The 16,638-nt window shown below is 43.7% G+C and overlaps 1 protein-coding gene across 6 annotated transcripts in view; it reads right to left on the bottom strand.

Annotated features, from left to right (window-relative positions):
* Positions 1–4,318: 4,318 nt before the first annotated feature.
* AHCYL2 (adenosylhomocysteinase like 2) overlaps positions 4,319–16,638 on the bottom strand; it is a 179,601-nt gene continuing 167,281 nt past the window's right edge. For all 6 annotated transcript variants that reach the window (XM_081244585.1, XM_081244586.1, XM_081244587.1 and 3 more), the window contains 5 exons: positions 11,046–11,144; positions 9,322–9,390; positions 9,121–9,199; positions 7,742–7,862; positions 4,319–7,341 (listed from right to left, as the gene is read on the bottom strand). In XM_081244585.1, the coding sequence (XP_081100711.1) occupies positions 7,335–7,341; positions 7,742–7,862; positions 9,121–9,199; positions 9,322–9,390; positions 11,046–11,144 (375 nt within the window). In that variant the 3' untranslated portion in view covers positions 4,319–7,334. The remainder of the gene's footprint in view (positions 7,342–7,741; positions 7,863–9,120; positions 9,200–9,321; positions 9,391–11,045; positions 11,145–16,638) is intronic.

Here is a 16,638-nt window from a genome sequence, read left to right as displayed (position 1 = left end):
CTCCGCAGCCCCACCCTGCAGCGCGATTGGCTGTTCGACCTCTCTGAGCGGGACTTGGAGGGGGCTCATTCAAGGGATTTTTTTTTCCCACTCCCGCGGCGTCGCTGGTAGCCTGACACTCCTGGGTCGGCTCTTAGCTCCACCTCCCACGTCCTGGGCCTTGAGCTCTAGGTGGTCAGCTCTGCTTCTCACTAGGTGTCCCTTAGCCCTCACCCCCTCCCAAATAGCGACCTTTTGGGGGAGCTCTAGTCTCCGCCTCCTGCTCCACTGCAGTCTTCGTTTCCCCAGTATCACAGCCCTCTGCCCCCAAGGCCTGGCTCCTGAGTACTTTCCAAATCCCGCTTCAGTCGAAGGGGAGGGATGGCACCGCCGGGTGGCCAGGGACACCGCAGGAAACGAGCGACTCTCCCTCTCTGGAAGCTGAGATTTCAGAGGCGAACTCATTCCACTCGGAGTGAGGGCTTGACTGGGAGACTGGGGGTTGAGGGGGCCGTTTTTACTTCACTGAAATTGCTGGTGCCTTTCCGGGCTGTTCCTGGCCATCTGCCTTTCTCTGCTGAAGGGGGGCATCTTCCTCATGGTGTGAGCTAGGGAGTAAAAGTTGATTGGAGAACAAATCCCCATCGCCACCTGTTCCCCAGTCCTTTCCTTCATTCTAAGATCCTTCCTAAGGGCTCAGTGTTACCTGGGGCAAATGAGGCTGTGTGGTTTGCCCACTTTGGAATTTACGTAAAAAGCGTCTTACAGTAAATATGTGTGCAGTCTGGGATAGTAATAGAAGCCCTAAACAAGTTGGGGGGGATTGTTGAACTGCCACTTTGTTCCAGGCATTGCACTAGACTCTTTCCAGATATATCTCTCCTACAGGCTGTTTTCACTAATCCCATATTACTGACAAGGAAACCGGGACTCTCAGAGACTAGTTACTCCTTGCTTGCAGTTCCCAAGGTATCATATTCTAATATCTTGTTTCAGTGTCTCTCACTGGAGGAAACTCTGCTCTTCTCTTGGCTAACTTCTATTCTTCCTTAAAGATTCTATTTAGTCATCACCTCCTCCTCCAGAGAGCGTTTCTTTTGACCCTCATCAACCCACTCAGGCTGTGCTGGTGTCAGCCAAGTCTGCCTGGATCCACAATCCTTATATTTTCTACTATATCCTCAAAGTAAGGGGCCCAAAGGAATTATCCCCCCTTCTTGTATCATATCTCTCCCTCACACTTTCCTCTGCTAATTAGTAGGTGACAGATCAAGGCAGAGTTGAGAGTGAGCACTCCTTGGAGATTTCTGAGTTCCTTTCTCTCCCTGGTCTCCAACATCTCCTTACTGTACCCACCCACAATTTTCCCTTTCCTCTCCCATTCCCACCACCCACCCACCTCAACCTGGATATAAGCTCTCTGAGAGTAGCTTTTGTTCATCTGGGTATTGCTCATTTCTGTGCGTTTAACACAGGGTTTCTTCTGTACTATCGACTGAAAAATGTCTTGTCGTGGGGAGCTGTTTTGTGCACTGTAGACTGTTTAGCAGAATCCCTGGCCTCTCTTCACGAGATGCCAGCAGTACCCTCCCCCTAGCTGTGACAACCAAAAATGTTTCCAGATATTGCAAAATATCCCTGGGTGGGGTTGCGGGGGGCAAAATCTTCTGTGGTTGAGACCCACTGGTTTAAACAGAATTGAATGGATCTGAGTTTCTAAGAAAGTCCCTGGCTCAAGGCCTAAACTAGTTGATTTTGGAATTTTTTTCAGGGTATAATTTTGTTAAACTCTTAAGGATTCATGCTCTGCTTTAACATTCACAACCCACACCTAGCTCATCACTGCTTCAGTGTGGTAAACCTGCCACAGCACAGCCCACTGGGGCTTCTTTTTTTTTTTTTTTTTTTAATTTTATTTATTTATTTATTTATTTATTTATGGCCGTGTTGGGTCTTCGTTTCTGTGCGAGGGCTTTCTCCAGTTGCGGCAAGTGGGGGCCACTCTTCATCGCGGTGCACGGGGCCTCTCACTGTCGCGGCCTCTCTTGTTGCGGAGCACAGGCTCCAGACGTGCAGGCTCAGTAATTGTGGCTCACGGGCCTAGTTGCTCCGCGGCATGTGGGATCTTCCCAGACCAGGGCTCGAACCCGTGTCCCCTGCATTGGCAGGCAGATTCTCAACCACTGCACCACCAGGGAAGCCCGGGGCTTCTTAATAAAATAATTAATTTTCTACCTTCCCTCTTCCCAGTACATCTCCTCCTAAGCAGTCAGAGCTCTAGGATTGACAAGCCCAGAACTTCCTATTCTTTTGTGAGCCTAGTCAATCATCAGGATCCCCAACAATGGTGACATACAGGAGTGGCTACTTTTGAGGTTTTGTTCTTTTTCCAACCTATCCCTAGGGCCAAGGGAGCAGAGTAATCTTCAGTTGGGAGTAGAATTGAGGACAACAGCTCTCAAGTCCCCTCTGGCCTTTATGTAAAGCCATTGGCTGAGCCTAGAGCCCCATCTGGCTTCACTTTGGGAGATGGGGTTTAAAAAAGCGGTGCTATGGAGATTGCAAAGAATCAACATGGGGAGAGACCTCAACCCAGTATCTTTTCCACACTGCAGTAGAATGGGAGCCAGTAAAGATCAGACATCTATCTGATCATTAGAGGCCCAGACTTTCAGAGCTTATCATAAGGAGGAAGATATCTGGAAACAACTACTGGAAGAAGTAACAAGAAACCACAGATTAACTGAAAACTTTGAAACTCTGGGCCATGTAATTGGCACACACTCAATTTCTTTTAGCTCATTTGTCAACAAAGAAGTGACAGCCATCAACACCACTGACCACAGAGGTACCCATAAATATACCTTGGAGCTAATTAGGGACTGGTCCACATCTTGCAGAGATGGCTCCAGTGTGGAATTATTTTTAAACCTACACTACCACTTTCCCTTGTCCCCAAACTCAGATATTCTGAGGCTGCTGGCAGAGGGCTAGAGGTATAAATAGGTATAGATACAAGGACTAAACATACCCCTTTCCCCATATAAGCACTCCACTTTAATCCAGAGGTTGGATATGTGACTATATAGATAACACCTGGCATTGAAAAAGCTTAAAAATAAGATTGCAGGAAGTCTTAAAATACCTAGTTTTTGAGGGTATCGGGCAGCCAGGATAAAATAGTACAATAGAAAAAGGATAGAATACCCTCTTTGCCCTATAAAAGAGCACATGTGGGTGTAATGAGGCACTTCAGGCTGTAGGGCCCTAGGCTGAGACAAGGAATCGATATTTATGTAGTACCTAGTGTTCGCTGGGTCTGTAAGCAGTATTTTAAAAATTAAATCAGGTCATTAAATCTTTACTCTAGAGATAAGCATTATCCATTTCACAGGCAAGAAAACTGAGGCTCTGAATGGTTATATAATTTGGCCCAGTCACACAACTTGTAAATGGTAGAGCTGGTCAAGTCAGCCTGACTCTAAGCTCTTTCTACAATATCACGAGATTGAGAAACTGCACAGCAGTGGGCAGCCTGGGATCACCCTGTGAATATGAAAATAAGACCGAGGCCCTCAAGTTTCCATCCTTCACAAAAGAGGAGTCAAACCTTGCTGTAGTGGAGCAAATCCTGTCAGCTGGCTTACAGGCTCCATGCTAGCTGCTGCATTCTCCTTTGAGAATGGGCCACCTTTGAACCATTACCAATTGCCCAGGCTATTCCAGCCCTGTGGCCCTTAGTTTAGACAAACAGAAGTCAAAGTGGCATGAGATTCTGATAGGGAAGAAAACACCTTGCATACAGGATATAGAACTTGTTTAGGTTGTCAACTAAAGAAAGTGGCTATCTTTAGTAGCTATTTCTCAAAAATGGCTACTCTACTGGTAGTTTCTACTGCTAGATTCATTTCTTTCTTCTCTTTGGTTGGATGTCATAGTCAGGTCCTGTAGTCAGGGTCTTTTGGTCCCAAACCACAGGATGCTGCCTTTCTGTGCTCTCCAGCTTATGGCAGCACACAGAGGGATTGCAAGAACCAAGCTATAGTTTCTCTGCCTTAAGCCTATACTTCTCAACTCCCCCAGAGTGGTCGCTTTACGAAAGCAGGTTCTTTATACACATAACGGGGTGGGCAGTGGGGGAAGGGTGACATTTATGAGTGGAATGACCCACCATGGAACAAGGGACTCAAGGCTAAGGACACTTAAACATGCCTATTGGTAAGTGCTTCAGCTTTTCACATCCTTGCACTACAGCAGGCTCTCTAGCCTGTTGCCCAGAAGCCTCTCTCATCTCTAAATTCCTAGTTCACTGAAGCAAGGAGTACTCTCAGTACAAGAATCCATTTTAAGAATATTTTATTTATCTTTTGAGATTACATATTCATTATTGCTGAGCTAATACAATCACTTAGACATAAAGATTTCCAAGAGCCTCTCAGATATGGCAATCTTTAGAGGTTTTATTTCCTTTCAGTAAGATGACAATGAGAACTAGATGATTTTACATATATATGTATGTATATATAGTTTAGAACTTGTCCACATATAATTTGCTGGTGTTGCCTATTTTTTTCCTGTAATTTTCCTTTATTAAAAAAGCTTAATGCAACAATGCATTTCGATTTCTTTTTTAAAACCATGGCAAAGTTAATTTTGAGAAAACCACAGGAGCAGCAATTTCAGATCTGTTCAGAGAAAAGCCAAGCAGCAAAAAAGCTTTGCAGGAGTATGTGGCCATGGGGAGCCGTGCTCATATGGGAGGGGAGGATGAGGAGGTAGGAGGGCAGAGGAAAGGTAGACCAGATACTTTTTTTTTTTTAATGAGAAAAAGAAAACAGTATTTCAATTAAGAAGGCAAAAAACCTTGAAAACTAGCACAAATTCACTGCAGAGAAAATGGTAAGATCCCCACAGGCCAGGGCCACATATAAAGAGCTAATTAGTCTTCTTTCCCATGCTTCCAGATACCTAGGATGCATCTAAGGTGAGAGCTCGAGGGAAGAAGATGCATTTGTTCTGATTACACAGGGAGTAAGAATAACGACCAAATTCCCACAGCAAGCTAGAACCCAAACTCAGGAGGCCTGGACCTCCTTTTCCTTAATGGTTATGACACAGAGTCCCCAGAAAGAAATGAAGAGTGGTCACCTGAAACTCAGAGGCAAATACCTCACCATGGGTAGCAACATGGGCCACCTAACCTAGAAGCCCGGTGTGGCTCTTTTTCATTTGGAATGGGTCTCTTCACATTTTCAAGGCAGAGTATGTTCTGTCAGGATCAGCACATAGTAAGCTCCACAGGCAGCCAGGCTTTGCTGAGAAACAGCAGGTTATGACTTTGGCTTAAGAACATAATAAGCTAGAGTCTAGATATCTGCCTAATGGAATCTTCTCTGGATATAAGATGAGACACAAATTTCATCTTCTGAATCTTCTGTTAAAGGGATCCAATTAATTAATACAAAAGCCAGAACAGGGTGGGCAAAAGGAAGAACTGAATGGCCTAGTGGGATTTTCAGCATTTATGATCTTCTCCATGAAAGAATATAGCCACACATGTGGCATTTTTCCAGTACTTGCTAAGACATACGGCCTCTGAGGAACTAGATTCTATGGGCTGAGACTGTGTACTATTTAGTGAGGCAAACAACCATTTACCTAAGATCTACCTCCCTACCTCCAAAGGGAAGGTCACTTCCAGACTAGCTCTGTGGGTATATGTGAAGACCAGGAGAAGTTGGAGAAGGTAGAAATCGGAGAGCAGAATTAGGGTGGGAAGGTTATGGTGATCGTGGGTGGTCTGGTGTTTCCTTGGGTCACCTTGGTCTTGAGACTTTGAGGCAGACCAGGATAGGGGAAAAATGGAAAAACAAAACTGAGAGTGTTAAATAGGGTTGGCAGGGGGAAAAAGGACTCATTTCATTCAAAATTCCTAGGACCACTCCAGACTTTAACTCTTAGAACCAATCTGGTCCCAATGGACCCCTTAAGACCAACAGGTCAGTCTCTAAAAGGAATCCAACTCTTAGGTGGGACACAAAGTTTCAGGCTGCTCACATTACAATTTTTTTGTAATGTTGGAGTTACTCAAGAAACTACCTCTGGAATACAGAATCCCAAGATGGCCAGAACATAAAAAGATATCCCAGCAGAGGAGAAAGACCACAGACCAAATTGCAGAGACATTAGATCTCAGTTTCATATTCAATGGCAATGGCCAAAGGGATGAATGTCTGACGAGGTTCAAACTAGTCAAACTAGCTTTGATCATCTGGATTCAGTTTACGGTGTATAGCTGTATAGCTTAGCCAGTTAAGCTGCAAAGCCCTTCCCAGGAGACAAATAAATATATTCTGCTTCTTTAGGGTGTTGAGCTGTGGGTCTGAAAGATCTGTCGCATTTCTGAAGCCCTGCTCTCCCAAATCCCTTGGAAAGTAAGCCTTTCCCTGCTCAGTTTCAGAAGGAGTTTTAGGCCACAGGAGGAAGTTTCAGGAAGTAGTGTTTCACAACAAGCCTCCTTTTCTGAGACAGTGTCAATCTGTAGGGAGCTTCCTGGGAAACTATCCAGTTAAATGACAAGGAAGTAAAATTATGGGCCCCAGTGGGGCTGGCCCTCACTTCCTGAGCAGAGGCTAGTTGGGTTAGAAAGAGGGCAAAACAAATGTCTGATGAACATCAGAGCTGTTGAGGAAATAATAGAGGCACATTCCTCTTGGAACCTGAAATTGTTAAAATGGACATAAATATTCAAGGAGAAGAAAGGAGTCCTGGGTAAGGAAGGAGACTCCCAGACAGCACAGGCACAGCTGAGTTCTTGGTGTAGCTTGCCAAAGCCACAACACTCCTTCCTTCCTTTCATTTTATAAAGAAGGCAGTAATAGTGATGGTCAAGGCTGGGAACCCAGGCCATGTTAATTCAGTGGCTTCCAAAAGGCCTCACCTGGAGAAGGGCCAAAGCTGAGAAAGGCAGCTGCTAAAAATTTATTCCAGAAAACCTCAGAGAAGGAGGAGTCTGGAATCCATGGACTAACTCCTGAGCCTGGACAAGAGAACAATGACCAGGGCTGAGGATTCCGAGTCAATGGGGAATGACTCAAAAGATCCACTGGGAACCCCATTTCTTTCCTTCCTCAGCCTGTCCTCTGCGGCTCTCACAGCCCTCAGGACAGCAACCACACTCTGGGCCAAGGCGACATTTATTATTTAGGTTAATAAATAAATAACCTAACATATAGGGTGAGCACGGCAGGCAGCTGATTGGAGAAGCAGCTTGCTGGGTTCTTTCCTGTATAGGAGTGGAGAAAAGACTTGGAGTTCTATTCCTTAAAACTTCTTCTGGCTTGAGTTACAGGAACTTAATACCTGCAGGAAAAAAGAAAGATGAGACTGTGATGTTATCAGCTTGTGGGGATGCTGGGACATGAAGAGCCTGCCTAAAGGTATAACGGGGAGGCAGGGACTTTTCTGCAGTGTATGGTGAGGGTAGATAAATGTGGTGCTTTTTCACATCAATGAAGAAGGCCAGTTTTCCTCCAAACAGGCGTAAACGTCATATCAAGAAGATGAAATGGCAAATTCAGGAAAGGGAACACTATTTAATGTCTGGAGAAGGCCTCAAAGAATCCTTTGGGGGTGGTAGTGAGGGGGAGTGGGTTTATTTTCCTGAGGTCAGGTAAATATGGTGATGGATGAAAAGACCAATTCCAGTGCAGGAAGCTCATCACTAGTCAGGCTTGCATATTTTATGGGGAGTCCAAGGCACCTGTAGTAATTGGGCTTGAAGGGCCCATTCTTGTTGAGCCCCAGATACTTGGCCTGTTCATCTGTCAGCTCGGTCAGGTGGGCATCAAAGGTGGGCAGGTGTAGGCTGGCCACATACTCATCTGGAACAGATCACAAAAGACCTGGTATAAGCATTCTTGCCTCTTGTCTGGCTGTTCTCTCCAGCCTTAAAAAGTTGGAAGACACCTTCTAATTCTTGGAGCTGAATGAAAAATGCTTAACTTTTGCTCACTGGACCTCAATTCTAAGGAATGGTTGCTTGAGCTTAAGCCCAGTGCTTTCCAAAGTCAAAACATTTCTTCCTTACTAGCTGTTTCAGCCTTGAACCTTTCCTTCTCCCCAGAAAAGTGAGAAATGAAAGAAGCAATGGGCCTTAGAGTCTAAAAGAAAGGATGGGACAGTGGGTGGACTAAAAAACAGGAAGCTCCAACTTTAGTTCTGCCTTAAACTTTATACTTTAGGTCACTCAGAAAAACTAACACTTGGGGAGCTCCGAAAGGAGTGACTGAGAAGGACACTACACCCTTAGTTCTTAAGAGTTTCTATTTACATTCTCTTACCTGAATACAAATTGCTGATTCAGAATTTTGAGTCATTTCCTATGTATTTGTTTGGTCTCCCTAACTTCATTATACATTCAGTTATGGACTGTTCTACTTTTTCATATTCTTCCAAAGTGTCTATTAAAGGGATAATATGTCAACTTCTCACAGTTGCTGTGCATCTAATGCTGAAGCAAAACAAAACCAGAAGCTGATTTATTCCCTGATCTTTGGCTTGGGAGTTTATAAACATACGGTATCAGTTTAGGTGTTTGAAGCAGGTTCTTTAAAAATTTAAGACAGTTTAATGTTTCTCCTATACGAAATGGCCACATAACTAAACTCTTACCAGAAGCTATTCAGAGTCTTTCCTTTGGCCTGAAGCAACAGGGTCAGAGTTAGAAGGTGTAGTATGAAAGTCTTCTTGGTCTGAGAAAAGTTTGGTAGGAGCTACTTAGCAGCCTAGAACTGGAGTAAGTCAGATGTCACAAGGTAGGAGATGATTCCTCTTTCTTGTGGGGGAAAGAGGTTTTTTTCCTTTGAGATTTTTTTCTTGTGTAATAGATACTTTGGGAAAATCCTTAAAATTCACAGGCAGGTAAACTAAATCACAGCAAAATGTCCTTACTTCATTAGGACAACCTATTTGGAAAACGTGATAAATCAACGGTGGATGAAATCTAAGAATCCTAGCTCCTACTTTACAAGATGAAGATATCTTTTTTCTATCCCTAAGATATATAATGCCCCCAAACTTCCCTTAGCCTCTGACTCTGAACTACTTGGTAAGGACTGGGATAGAAGAGCTCATGCTTACCCATTTTCTTGGGCAACAGGTAGACATCCTGCTTATAGCGACCCTCAGGAGCATTGTAGAGTTCTATCAAGGCAAGAGCCTAGAAAAGCAGAGAAATGGATGCTGACGTGCCATTCACAGCAATCTACCCTATATCAAGTGAAACCCTGATGGGCTAATGACTCTCTCCAGCCCACTGCTTCCCCACTCTGGAGGCCTTACCTGAGTAGTTGCGGTGATGGAGAGCACAAATGTAGGCACTGTGGAGCAGCTTAGGTTCAGCAGACGGCCCTAGAAAGCAAAGGTTAACACACAAATGGGTTGGTTAGATGAAGTCTCTGGCTTTGAGGAGTGAGGGAAGAACACGACAGCCATTTTCCAAACACCTCCCAGCTAACATGCTGGACAAAAAGCAGGTGTTCAATCAGTGGAAATGAACTGAGTGACATCTGAGTGAAATGTTAAGAAATTCTGGAAAATCTGATGAAGATAATAAGATAAAAGATCTCTGCGTTTATGTAAAAAGGAATAGAGATAGTCACATGATACTGAGGCTTATGCCAAGGAAGGGTATATTTCCCTTGAATTTTCTACTTTCTACAACAGAATATCTTCCTTCTGAGGCATCGATATTCTTTTGAAAAACTGTCCTAAACAATGATCTGGTCAAATCCAAGGGCAATCTCTCCAGGTTGTGATGGGAGATATTTTTTGACTTAGGAAGCTGTGATGGTTTCTGTGCTTTTTCCTCAACCTGGTTCTCCTGAATTCAAGGGCAGTCATGTATTTCCAGTGGGTGATTCAGAGAGTTAGAATGACTAGAACCTTCCCCCCAATGCCATTCTTTCCTACTTTATTTCCTAGGAAGCTTGACCACGTTTTTTGCTCAACCACTGTAGCCAAAAACAACTATGGTGCTAGCTTTTGTCACCAAAATTACTAGATGGGACCTAGAAATAAGTCACCAGACAGTGGGCTGACTTTAAAGCAATTAGTCTATATTTAACAACCTGCCGATCCCCTCCCTGTACACACTCCTGTACATACTTTATAGATGCCCTAAAGTATTTGAGAAAGTGAGATAAGGTGAGAAAAGGTGAAGAGAACAGGAAGAAGACTCAAAAATAAATTTAAAGGCCCCTAGGTGAAGACAGTATATGTATATGTTTTATATTTTCATATTCAGTTTCTTTAATTAAAAAAAAAGACTGAAAATCAAAATTCAAGGAAAGTATTATTGTCCCCCTTGTAATCTTGGTATCTTTCCCTGAAGAAGAGAAAGTGTTAAGGTAAAAACAGGGGGCATTGTTACAGCTGTCAGAAATCTAGGATAGGAAAGAGAAGCTGTCAAGAAAGGAAAAGTGGCCAAACATTGACATGGGAGTCTAAGTGGCCTGAAAGTCAAGAGTAAGGCTGAGCTAGAAGAAGCCAGGAAAGGGAAATATCAATCACACAACCAATACATAGCTGGGTATCTACTACACGTCTGGCTCAGTTTAGGGGAATGGACACCCAGAAACAGGGAATCTATTAGCAAAGACATGACCTTCTCAGAGTTTGCCTAAGATTATCTTAGTTACAGTCAGAAATATCTACTTTGTGCTTCCTGATTAAACCATCCCACAAATGACATTATCTCTTTATAAGCATCACTCAAAGTGGTAATGGTTCTATCCATTAATTCCTTCCACAGTAATAAGTCATTGTCTGACTCAACCTGTAGAGTGACATAGAGAGACAGGATAATTGGTGAAAAGTGGGGAACCAAAATAGTTTCTTAATTGCTGAATGAAAAGACCTTTCAAAATTAGATGTAAAATCCACTGGTAAAGTAGTTAAGCTTATTCTTAAGAGGAGTTGAAAGTATGAGAGAACATGAAGGGGAGGAGACATGGGTACTGCAGTCTCTCCTGTCAGGGGTGAACTTCTCCAGCCTCAGGTCTTACCTCTGCCAGCAACACTATCCTCTTGCCGTCAGGCCATATTACATGGTCAACTTGGGATCTCACTCGCTCCCAGGTCAGTTCTGGTGTCCGAAGACTCGCCTGGAACACATACAGCAAGCACATCATCAGCCATGCCAAGTCCCACTTTCTGGATGGAAAGATGTCGAAGGGAGCCATTTCAAATAGCAAGTTGAAAGAAGCAACCAACATGCCAGATGGAGAATACCTGTCCTGGGTTGGTTAGGACTGTTCCATTTCAGGGAATTTAATCTTAGGCCCAGCCAGGGAGAGATCACTCAGGATGTCATTCCACAACATATACTGTGCGCCCACTCTCTGCTGAGCACAGTAAAAGGTGCTATGGGAAATACAAAAGAAACCAAAGACATGGTTTCTGACTTCAAAAAGCTCATATTTTAGTTTGGGACACAAAACAATACATATGTGAGGGGACAAAAGCCTTTAATACTTATGAAGCAACATGCAAACAAGTGCAAATTAATACAGTGCAAACTGAATATATAAGTGCTGAAGAGACACAGAAAAAAGGAGGGTCAGAGCTGAGTGAGATTAGTTAGAGAAGAATGAATGTCCTACACATAGCATGCCAGGGCCCAAGGTTCTGCTCTCATGTCCCAACATCCCAGGTTCCACCTTCTCAATGATGGTGGTTCACCCTAAAGTTACAGAAGCTTTGTGACCTAAGTGCAAATGTGAGGTAGCCTTTAGAGCAATGCTTAATGGTAGAGTAAAGCTCCCAATGGCTCACCCTCCTTCCATTTCTGTATATTGTATATTCCGAGAAGAGAAGAAATGTTAAGTTTATTAACAGCAGTAATCAAATAACAGTCACAGGGTTTAGACTTAAGGCGACAACTTCCTTCTTCCAAGAGGCAATGCCTAAAATAGAAAGGGAGTCTGTACTCTAAGACTACCCATTGGCTCAAGTTGGTAAAATTGAGAAGTTCTGCCAAATAGTAGTTATCAGACAAATAAAGGGAAACACTTCAATTATACGACAATCATTTACTGGAGTACATCCTGTATTCTAGGCATTATAGCAAAGAACACTATTATAGATAAGACTGTGGACTCCTCTACTAGACTGTGAGCTGTTTATTGACAGGGACTGTATCTTCTTTTCTGTACTAATCTAGTGGGAAAGAAAGACATATAATTATAATTATATTCAGTATATTCAGGACTTTATTAATGGTCTGGACCATTTCTTTATTAGGTAGATGGGAAATACAAAATCTCTTCAGGTGTCAAGTTTCATAAATTAGTTCAACCTTTCTAGAGGGCAATTTGGCAGTAGCTAACAAAATTTTATATGTACCTAATCTTTGACCAATCAAATTCACTTTTAGGGCTCTATCCTATAGAAATACTTGTTCAAGTTCAGAAATATAAGTGCCCACGAATGTTTAATCCAACATTATTTGTAATAGCAAAAAATGTAAATCAACATGGGAATGGCTAAGTAAATCAGGATAATTCCATACAATGGAATATAATGTAATTCTCAAAAAAAAAGAAACTAGTAGAGCTGTATTTGTTAACATGAAAACCATACATTATTAAGTGAAAAAATCAAGTTGCAGAAATAATATGCTGTAACCTCAATTTTGTAAATTTTTTGCTTTTTACTTTATACATATTTATATTGCTTGAATTTTAAATTGAGGAAGTACTACTTTAAAATTAGGATTTTAAAAAGAAATTTTATATATAAACACTATAAATAGAGTTAAAAAGAATTTAAGCAAATAGGCCATTTTGGGACGTTAAGGATATACAGAGTAAATCCCTCAGCCTTTAGAAATATCACCATGGAGGACAATAACCATGCAGAGCCAAGAGATACTCTTCGGTAACACTAGCGATTTTTTAATTGAGATAATGGGGCTTTAAAGTATTTCAAGTTCTTCATGTTTCATACTCCTAATCTTCCATTGGACAAGCAATCTTGATGACTGGAAGTAAAGAGCTGACACAATGATAACAAGAGTCTCTTGTCTTAGGAAGTATTCCCTGGGAAAAAAGATGTGGTGGAATCAAGGAAAGGGAACTTCTTAGGAACATCATAAAAATGATCAGTGCTTAGTAGAGGCAATTTACTAGAGCACTGGGATGGCTGTGATGCAAGCAAAAGACCTGAGGGTTTAAAATGGGGTTTGAAGAGCAACTTGGTTAAGTTATCCCCAGTACTGCCCATGCAGTTCCAATAAACTATTAAACTCTATTTGGCATTTACACTCCTTGAGAGGAGTGTTTCCTATGGCTAGCACAGTTTTACAAGAATTTCTCTTAAAGACATCCAACGTCCTTTCTGTGGATTTACAATCACTAAGCAATCTACCAGGAAAAAGATCCCCTATGCCCACTCCCTTCCCAAACTAGGTGTACGTCCCACTGTAAAGCCAAGAACAGCTGTGGTTCTAGTCCTGTGAAGCATGGAGTCAGTAGCAAGTCTCAGGCTGTAATTCTTTGGCTGGCAAAACCTTTTTTAAAAAAAATTTATTTACTTTATTTATTTATTATTTTTGGCTGTGTTGGGTCTTTGTTGCTGCACGCAGGCTTCCTCTAGTTGTGGCGAGCGGGGTCTACTCTTCGTTGCGGTGCGTGGGCTTCTCACTGCAGTGGCTTCTCTTATTGCGGAGCACGGGCTCTAGGCGTGCAGGCTCAGTAGTTGTGGCGCACGGGCTTAGCCGCTCGCAGCATGTGGGATCTTCCCAGACCCGGGCTCGAACCCATGTCCCCTGCATTGGCAGGTGGATTCTTTTTTTTTTTTTTTTCTTTTTTTGCGGTATGCGGGCCTCTCACTGTTGTGGCCTCTCCCGCCGCGGAGCACAGGCTCCGGACGCGCAGGCCCAGCGGCTACGGCTCACGGGCCCAGCCGCTCCGCGGCATGTGGGATCCTCTGGGACCGGGGCACGAACCCGCGTCCCCTGCATCGGCAGGCAGACTCCCAACCACTGCGCCACCAGGGAAGCCCGGCAGGTGGATTCTTAACCACTGTGCCACCAGTGTAGCCCAGGCTGGCAAAAACTTTTAAAGCATGTGCAGATAATGGTTTAACCACCTGAACTGTGAAGCTTACAATCACACAGGCTGTCTATGTGATATATACAGGTAAGCAGGTCTCTTTTCAAGAGAAAGGAAGTATGTGACAGAAAGACTTGGACAAAAGGCAGCTAAGAGCACATCCCTATCACAGGTCCCCTAAGTATTCATGGTATTATTTTTCAGAAAAAAAATACAGCTTTCTAAATGACCTACTCTTTCCATGAGCAACTGTTCCCTAAAAATGTAGCAGTCAACATCTCAAGGTTAGGTAAACTGTAAATTCCTCCACAAAAAAAGATCCTTACATTTTTGATCACTAAAAACTCTGGATAAAAATTTACCAAGTCATTTTCCTTCCCAGTTTTGTTGACTTAACTTACAGTGATTCCTCTCTTTTTATCACACTCTGCATCCAATCCATGTAGCAAAGCTCACTGGTCCTACCTTCACAATATATCACTTCTTATCACCTCCATTGTTTATCCATCTAATCCAAGCTACCTCCTTCTATTGCTGGAAATACTGAAAGAGTTTGCTATCGTCCCTATCACCACTCAAGCTCCAGAAGTGTTTTCTTCATACAACAGCCAAGGTTATTTATTTTATTTTATCTTTTTCCTCCAATTCGCGCTGTCTCGGCGCACGTACGTGTCACCAGCTCTTTTTTTTTTTTTATGGCTGTGTTGGGTCTTTGTTTCTGTGCGAGGGCTTTCTCTAGTTGTGGTAAGTGGGGGCCACTCCTCATCGCGGTGCGCGGGCCTCTCACTATCGCGGCCTCTCTTGTTGCGGAGCACAGGCTCCAGATGCGCAGGCTCAGTAATTGTGGCTCACGGGGCCAGCTGCTCTGTGGCATGCGGGATCCTCCCAGACCAGGGCTCGAACCCGTGTGTCCTGCATTGGCAGGCGGACTCTCAACCACTGCACCACCAGGGAAGCCCAGCCAAGGTTATTTTTTAAAACATACGTCAGATTTCAACAGTCACCCACTCAAATCCTTCCAATGGCTTCACTTGTATGCAGAATAAACTCTAAAGTCCGTACCATGGCCTACAAAGCTCTACATAACCCGCTACCTCCTTGCTGCCTCTTATCCTCATCCCCTTGCCCATTCTGTTCCTGCCACAATGGCACCTTTTCTGTTACTCAAACACATCAAGCATGTTTCTACCTCACGGTCTTTACTCACCATTCTCTCTGAATAGAATGGTCATTCAAGTTTTTGTTCAAATGTTATCTCCTCAAAGACACCTTCTTTGATCACCCTAATTAAATAGCAACCTCAATGTCCTCATCTTTCTGTTTTACTTCAGTATTAGGCACTAACTGAAAGAAACTGTCTATTTTTGGCCGTGTTGGGTCTTCGTTGCTGCGCGTGGGCTTTCTCTAGTTGCAGCGAGCGGGGGCTACTCTTCATTGCGGTGTGCGGGCTTTTCATTGTGGTGTCTTCTCTTGTTGCAGGGCACGGGCTCTAGGCGCACGGGCTTCAGCAGTTGTGGCTCACGGGCTCTAGAGTGCAGGCTCAGTAGTTGTGGCACACGGGCTTAGTTGCTCCGTGGCATGTGGGATCCTCCCGGACCAGGGCTTGAACCCATGTCCCCTGCATTGGCAGGCAGATTCTTAACCACTGTCTCACCAGGGAAGTCCATAACTGTCTATTTAGTAATTGTTTCCCACAGTAGAATATAAGCTCCAGGAAAGCAGGCATATTGTTCACTGTTATTTCTTCAGCCAATTAGTACTTGCCACAGAGCAGAGTGAGTACTCAACACAAATTTGCTAAGTAGTGAATGAACATTCTGGAATCAATGTTTAGTTGAGTTTGCTACTTCCTTAAATTTCACTTTGCGTGCCCTGTGACACTACCATTGAAAGTTGCATAATTAAACTTTTCCAAAGTCATTCTGAACATCTCCCTTTCTGGACCACTTAGTTTAGTCATATACTTTCTGCTAAGAAGAGCACAAAGAGAGTTGAAAGATGGCTCTTGGCTAGTGTCAGTGGCAGATACTGGGGCTACCTAGCAATACCTGCAAAAGTAGGTCTAGTCTCAATGCAGCAGCCAGGGTGATACTTTTAAAATAAAAAATCATCCTTTAAAAACAGAAGGCATAAATCCTACAGTGGCTCCATATTCCTCTCAGTACACAATCAGGAGTTCTTACAATGGCCTCTGAGGTCTTATAAGATGTGGCTCATTACCTCTCTGACCTCATTTTCGACTCTTCCCTGCCCCATGCTCTTTTTTTTTTTTTTTTGTGGTACGCGGGCCTCTCACTGTTGTGGCCTCTCCCGTTGCGGAGCACAGGCTCCGGACGCGCAGGCTCAGCGGCCATGGCTCACGGGCCCAGCCGCTCCGCGGCATGTGGGATCTTCCCGGATCGGGGCACGAACCCGTGTCCCCTGCATTGGCAGGCGGACTCTCAACCACTGCGCCACCAGGGAAGCCCGCCCCGTGCTCTTCTGCTCCAGTCATACTGGCCTCATTGTTGATCCTCAAACAGACTAGGCAACTCGCACATTAGGG

The sequence above is a fragment of the Mesoplodon bidens genome (genome assembly GCF_964165515.1).
Source record: "Mesoplodon bidens genome assembly, chromosome: 9".
NCBI lineage: Eukaryota > Metazoa > Chordata > Mammalia > Artiodactyla > Ziphiidae > Mesoplodon > Mesoplodon bidens.
This window is presented reverse-complemented; position numbering and strand designations above follow the sequence as displayed.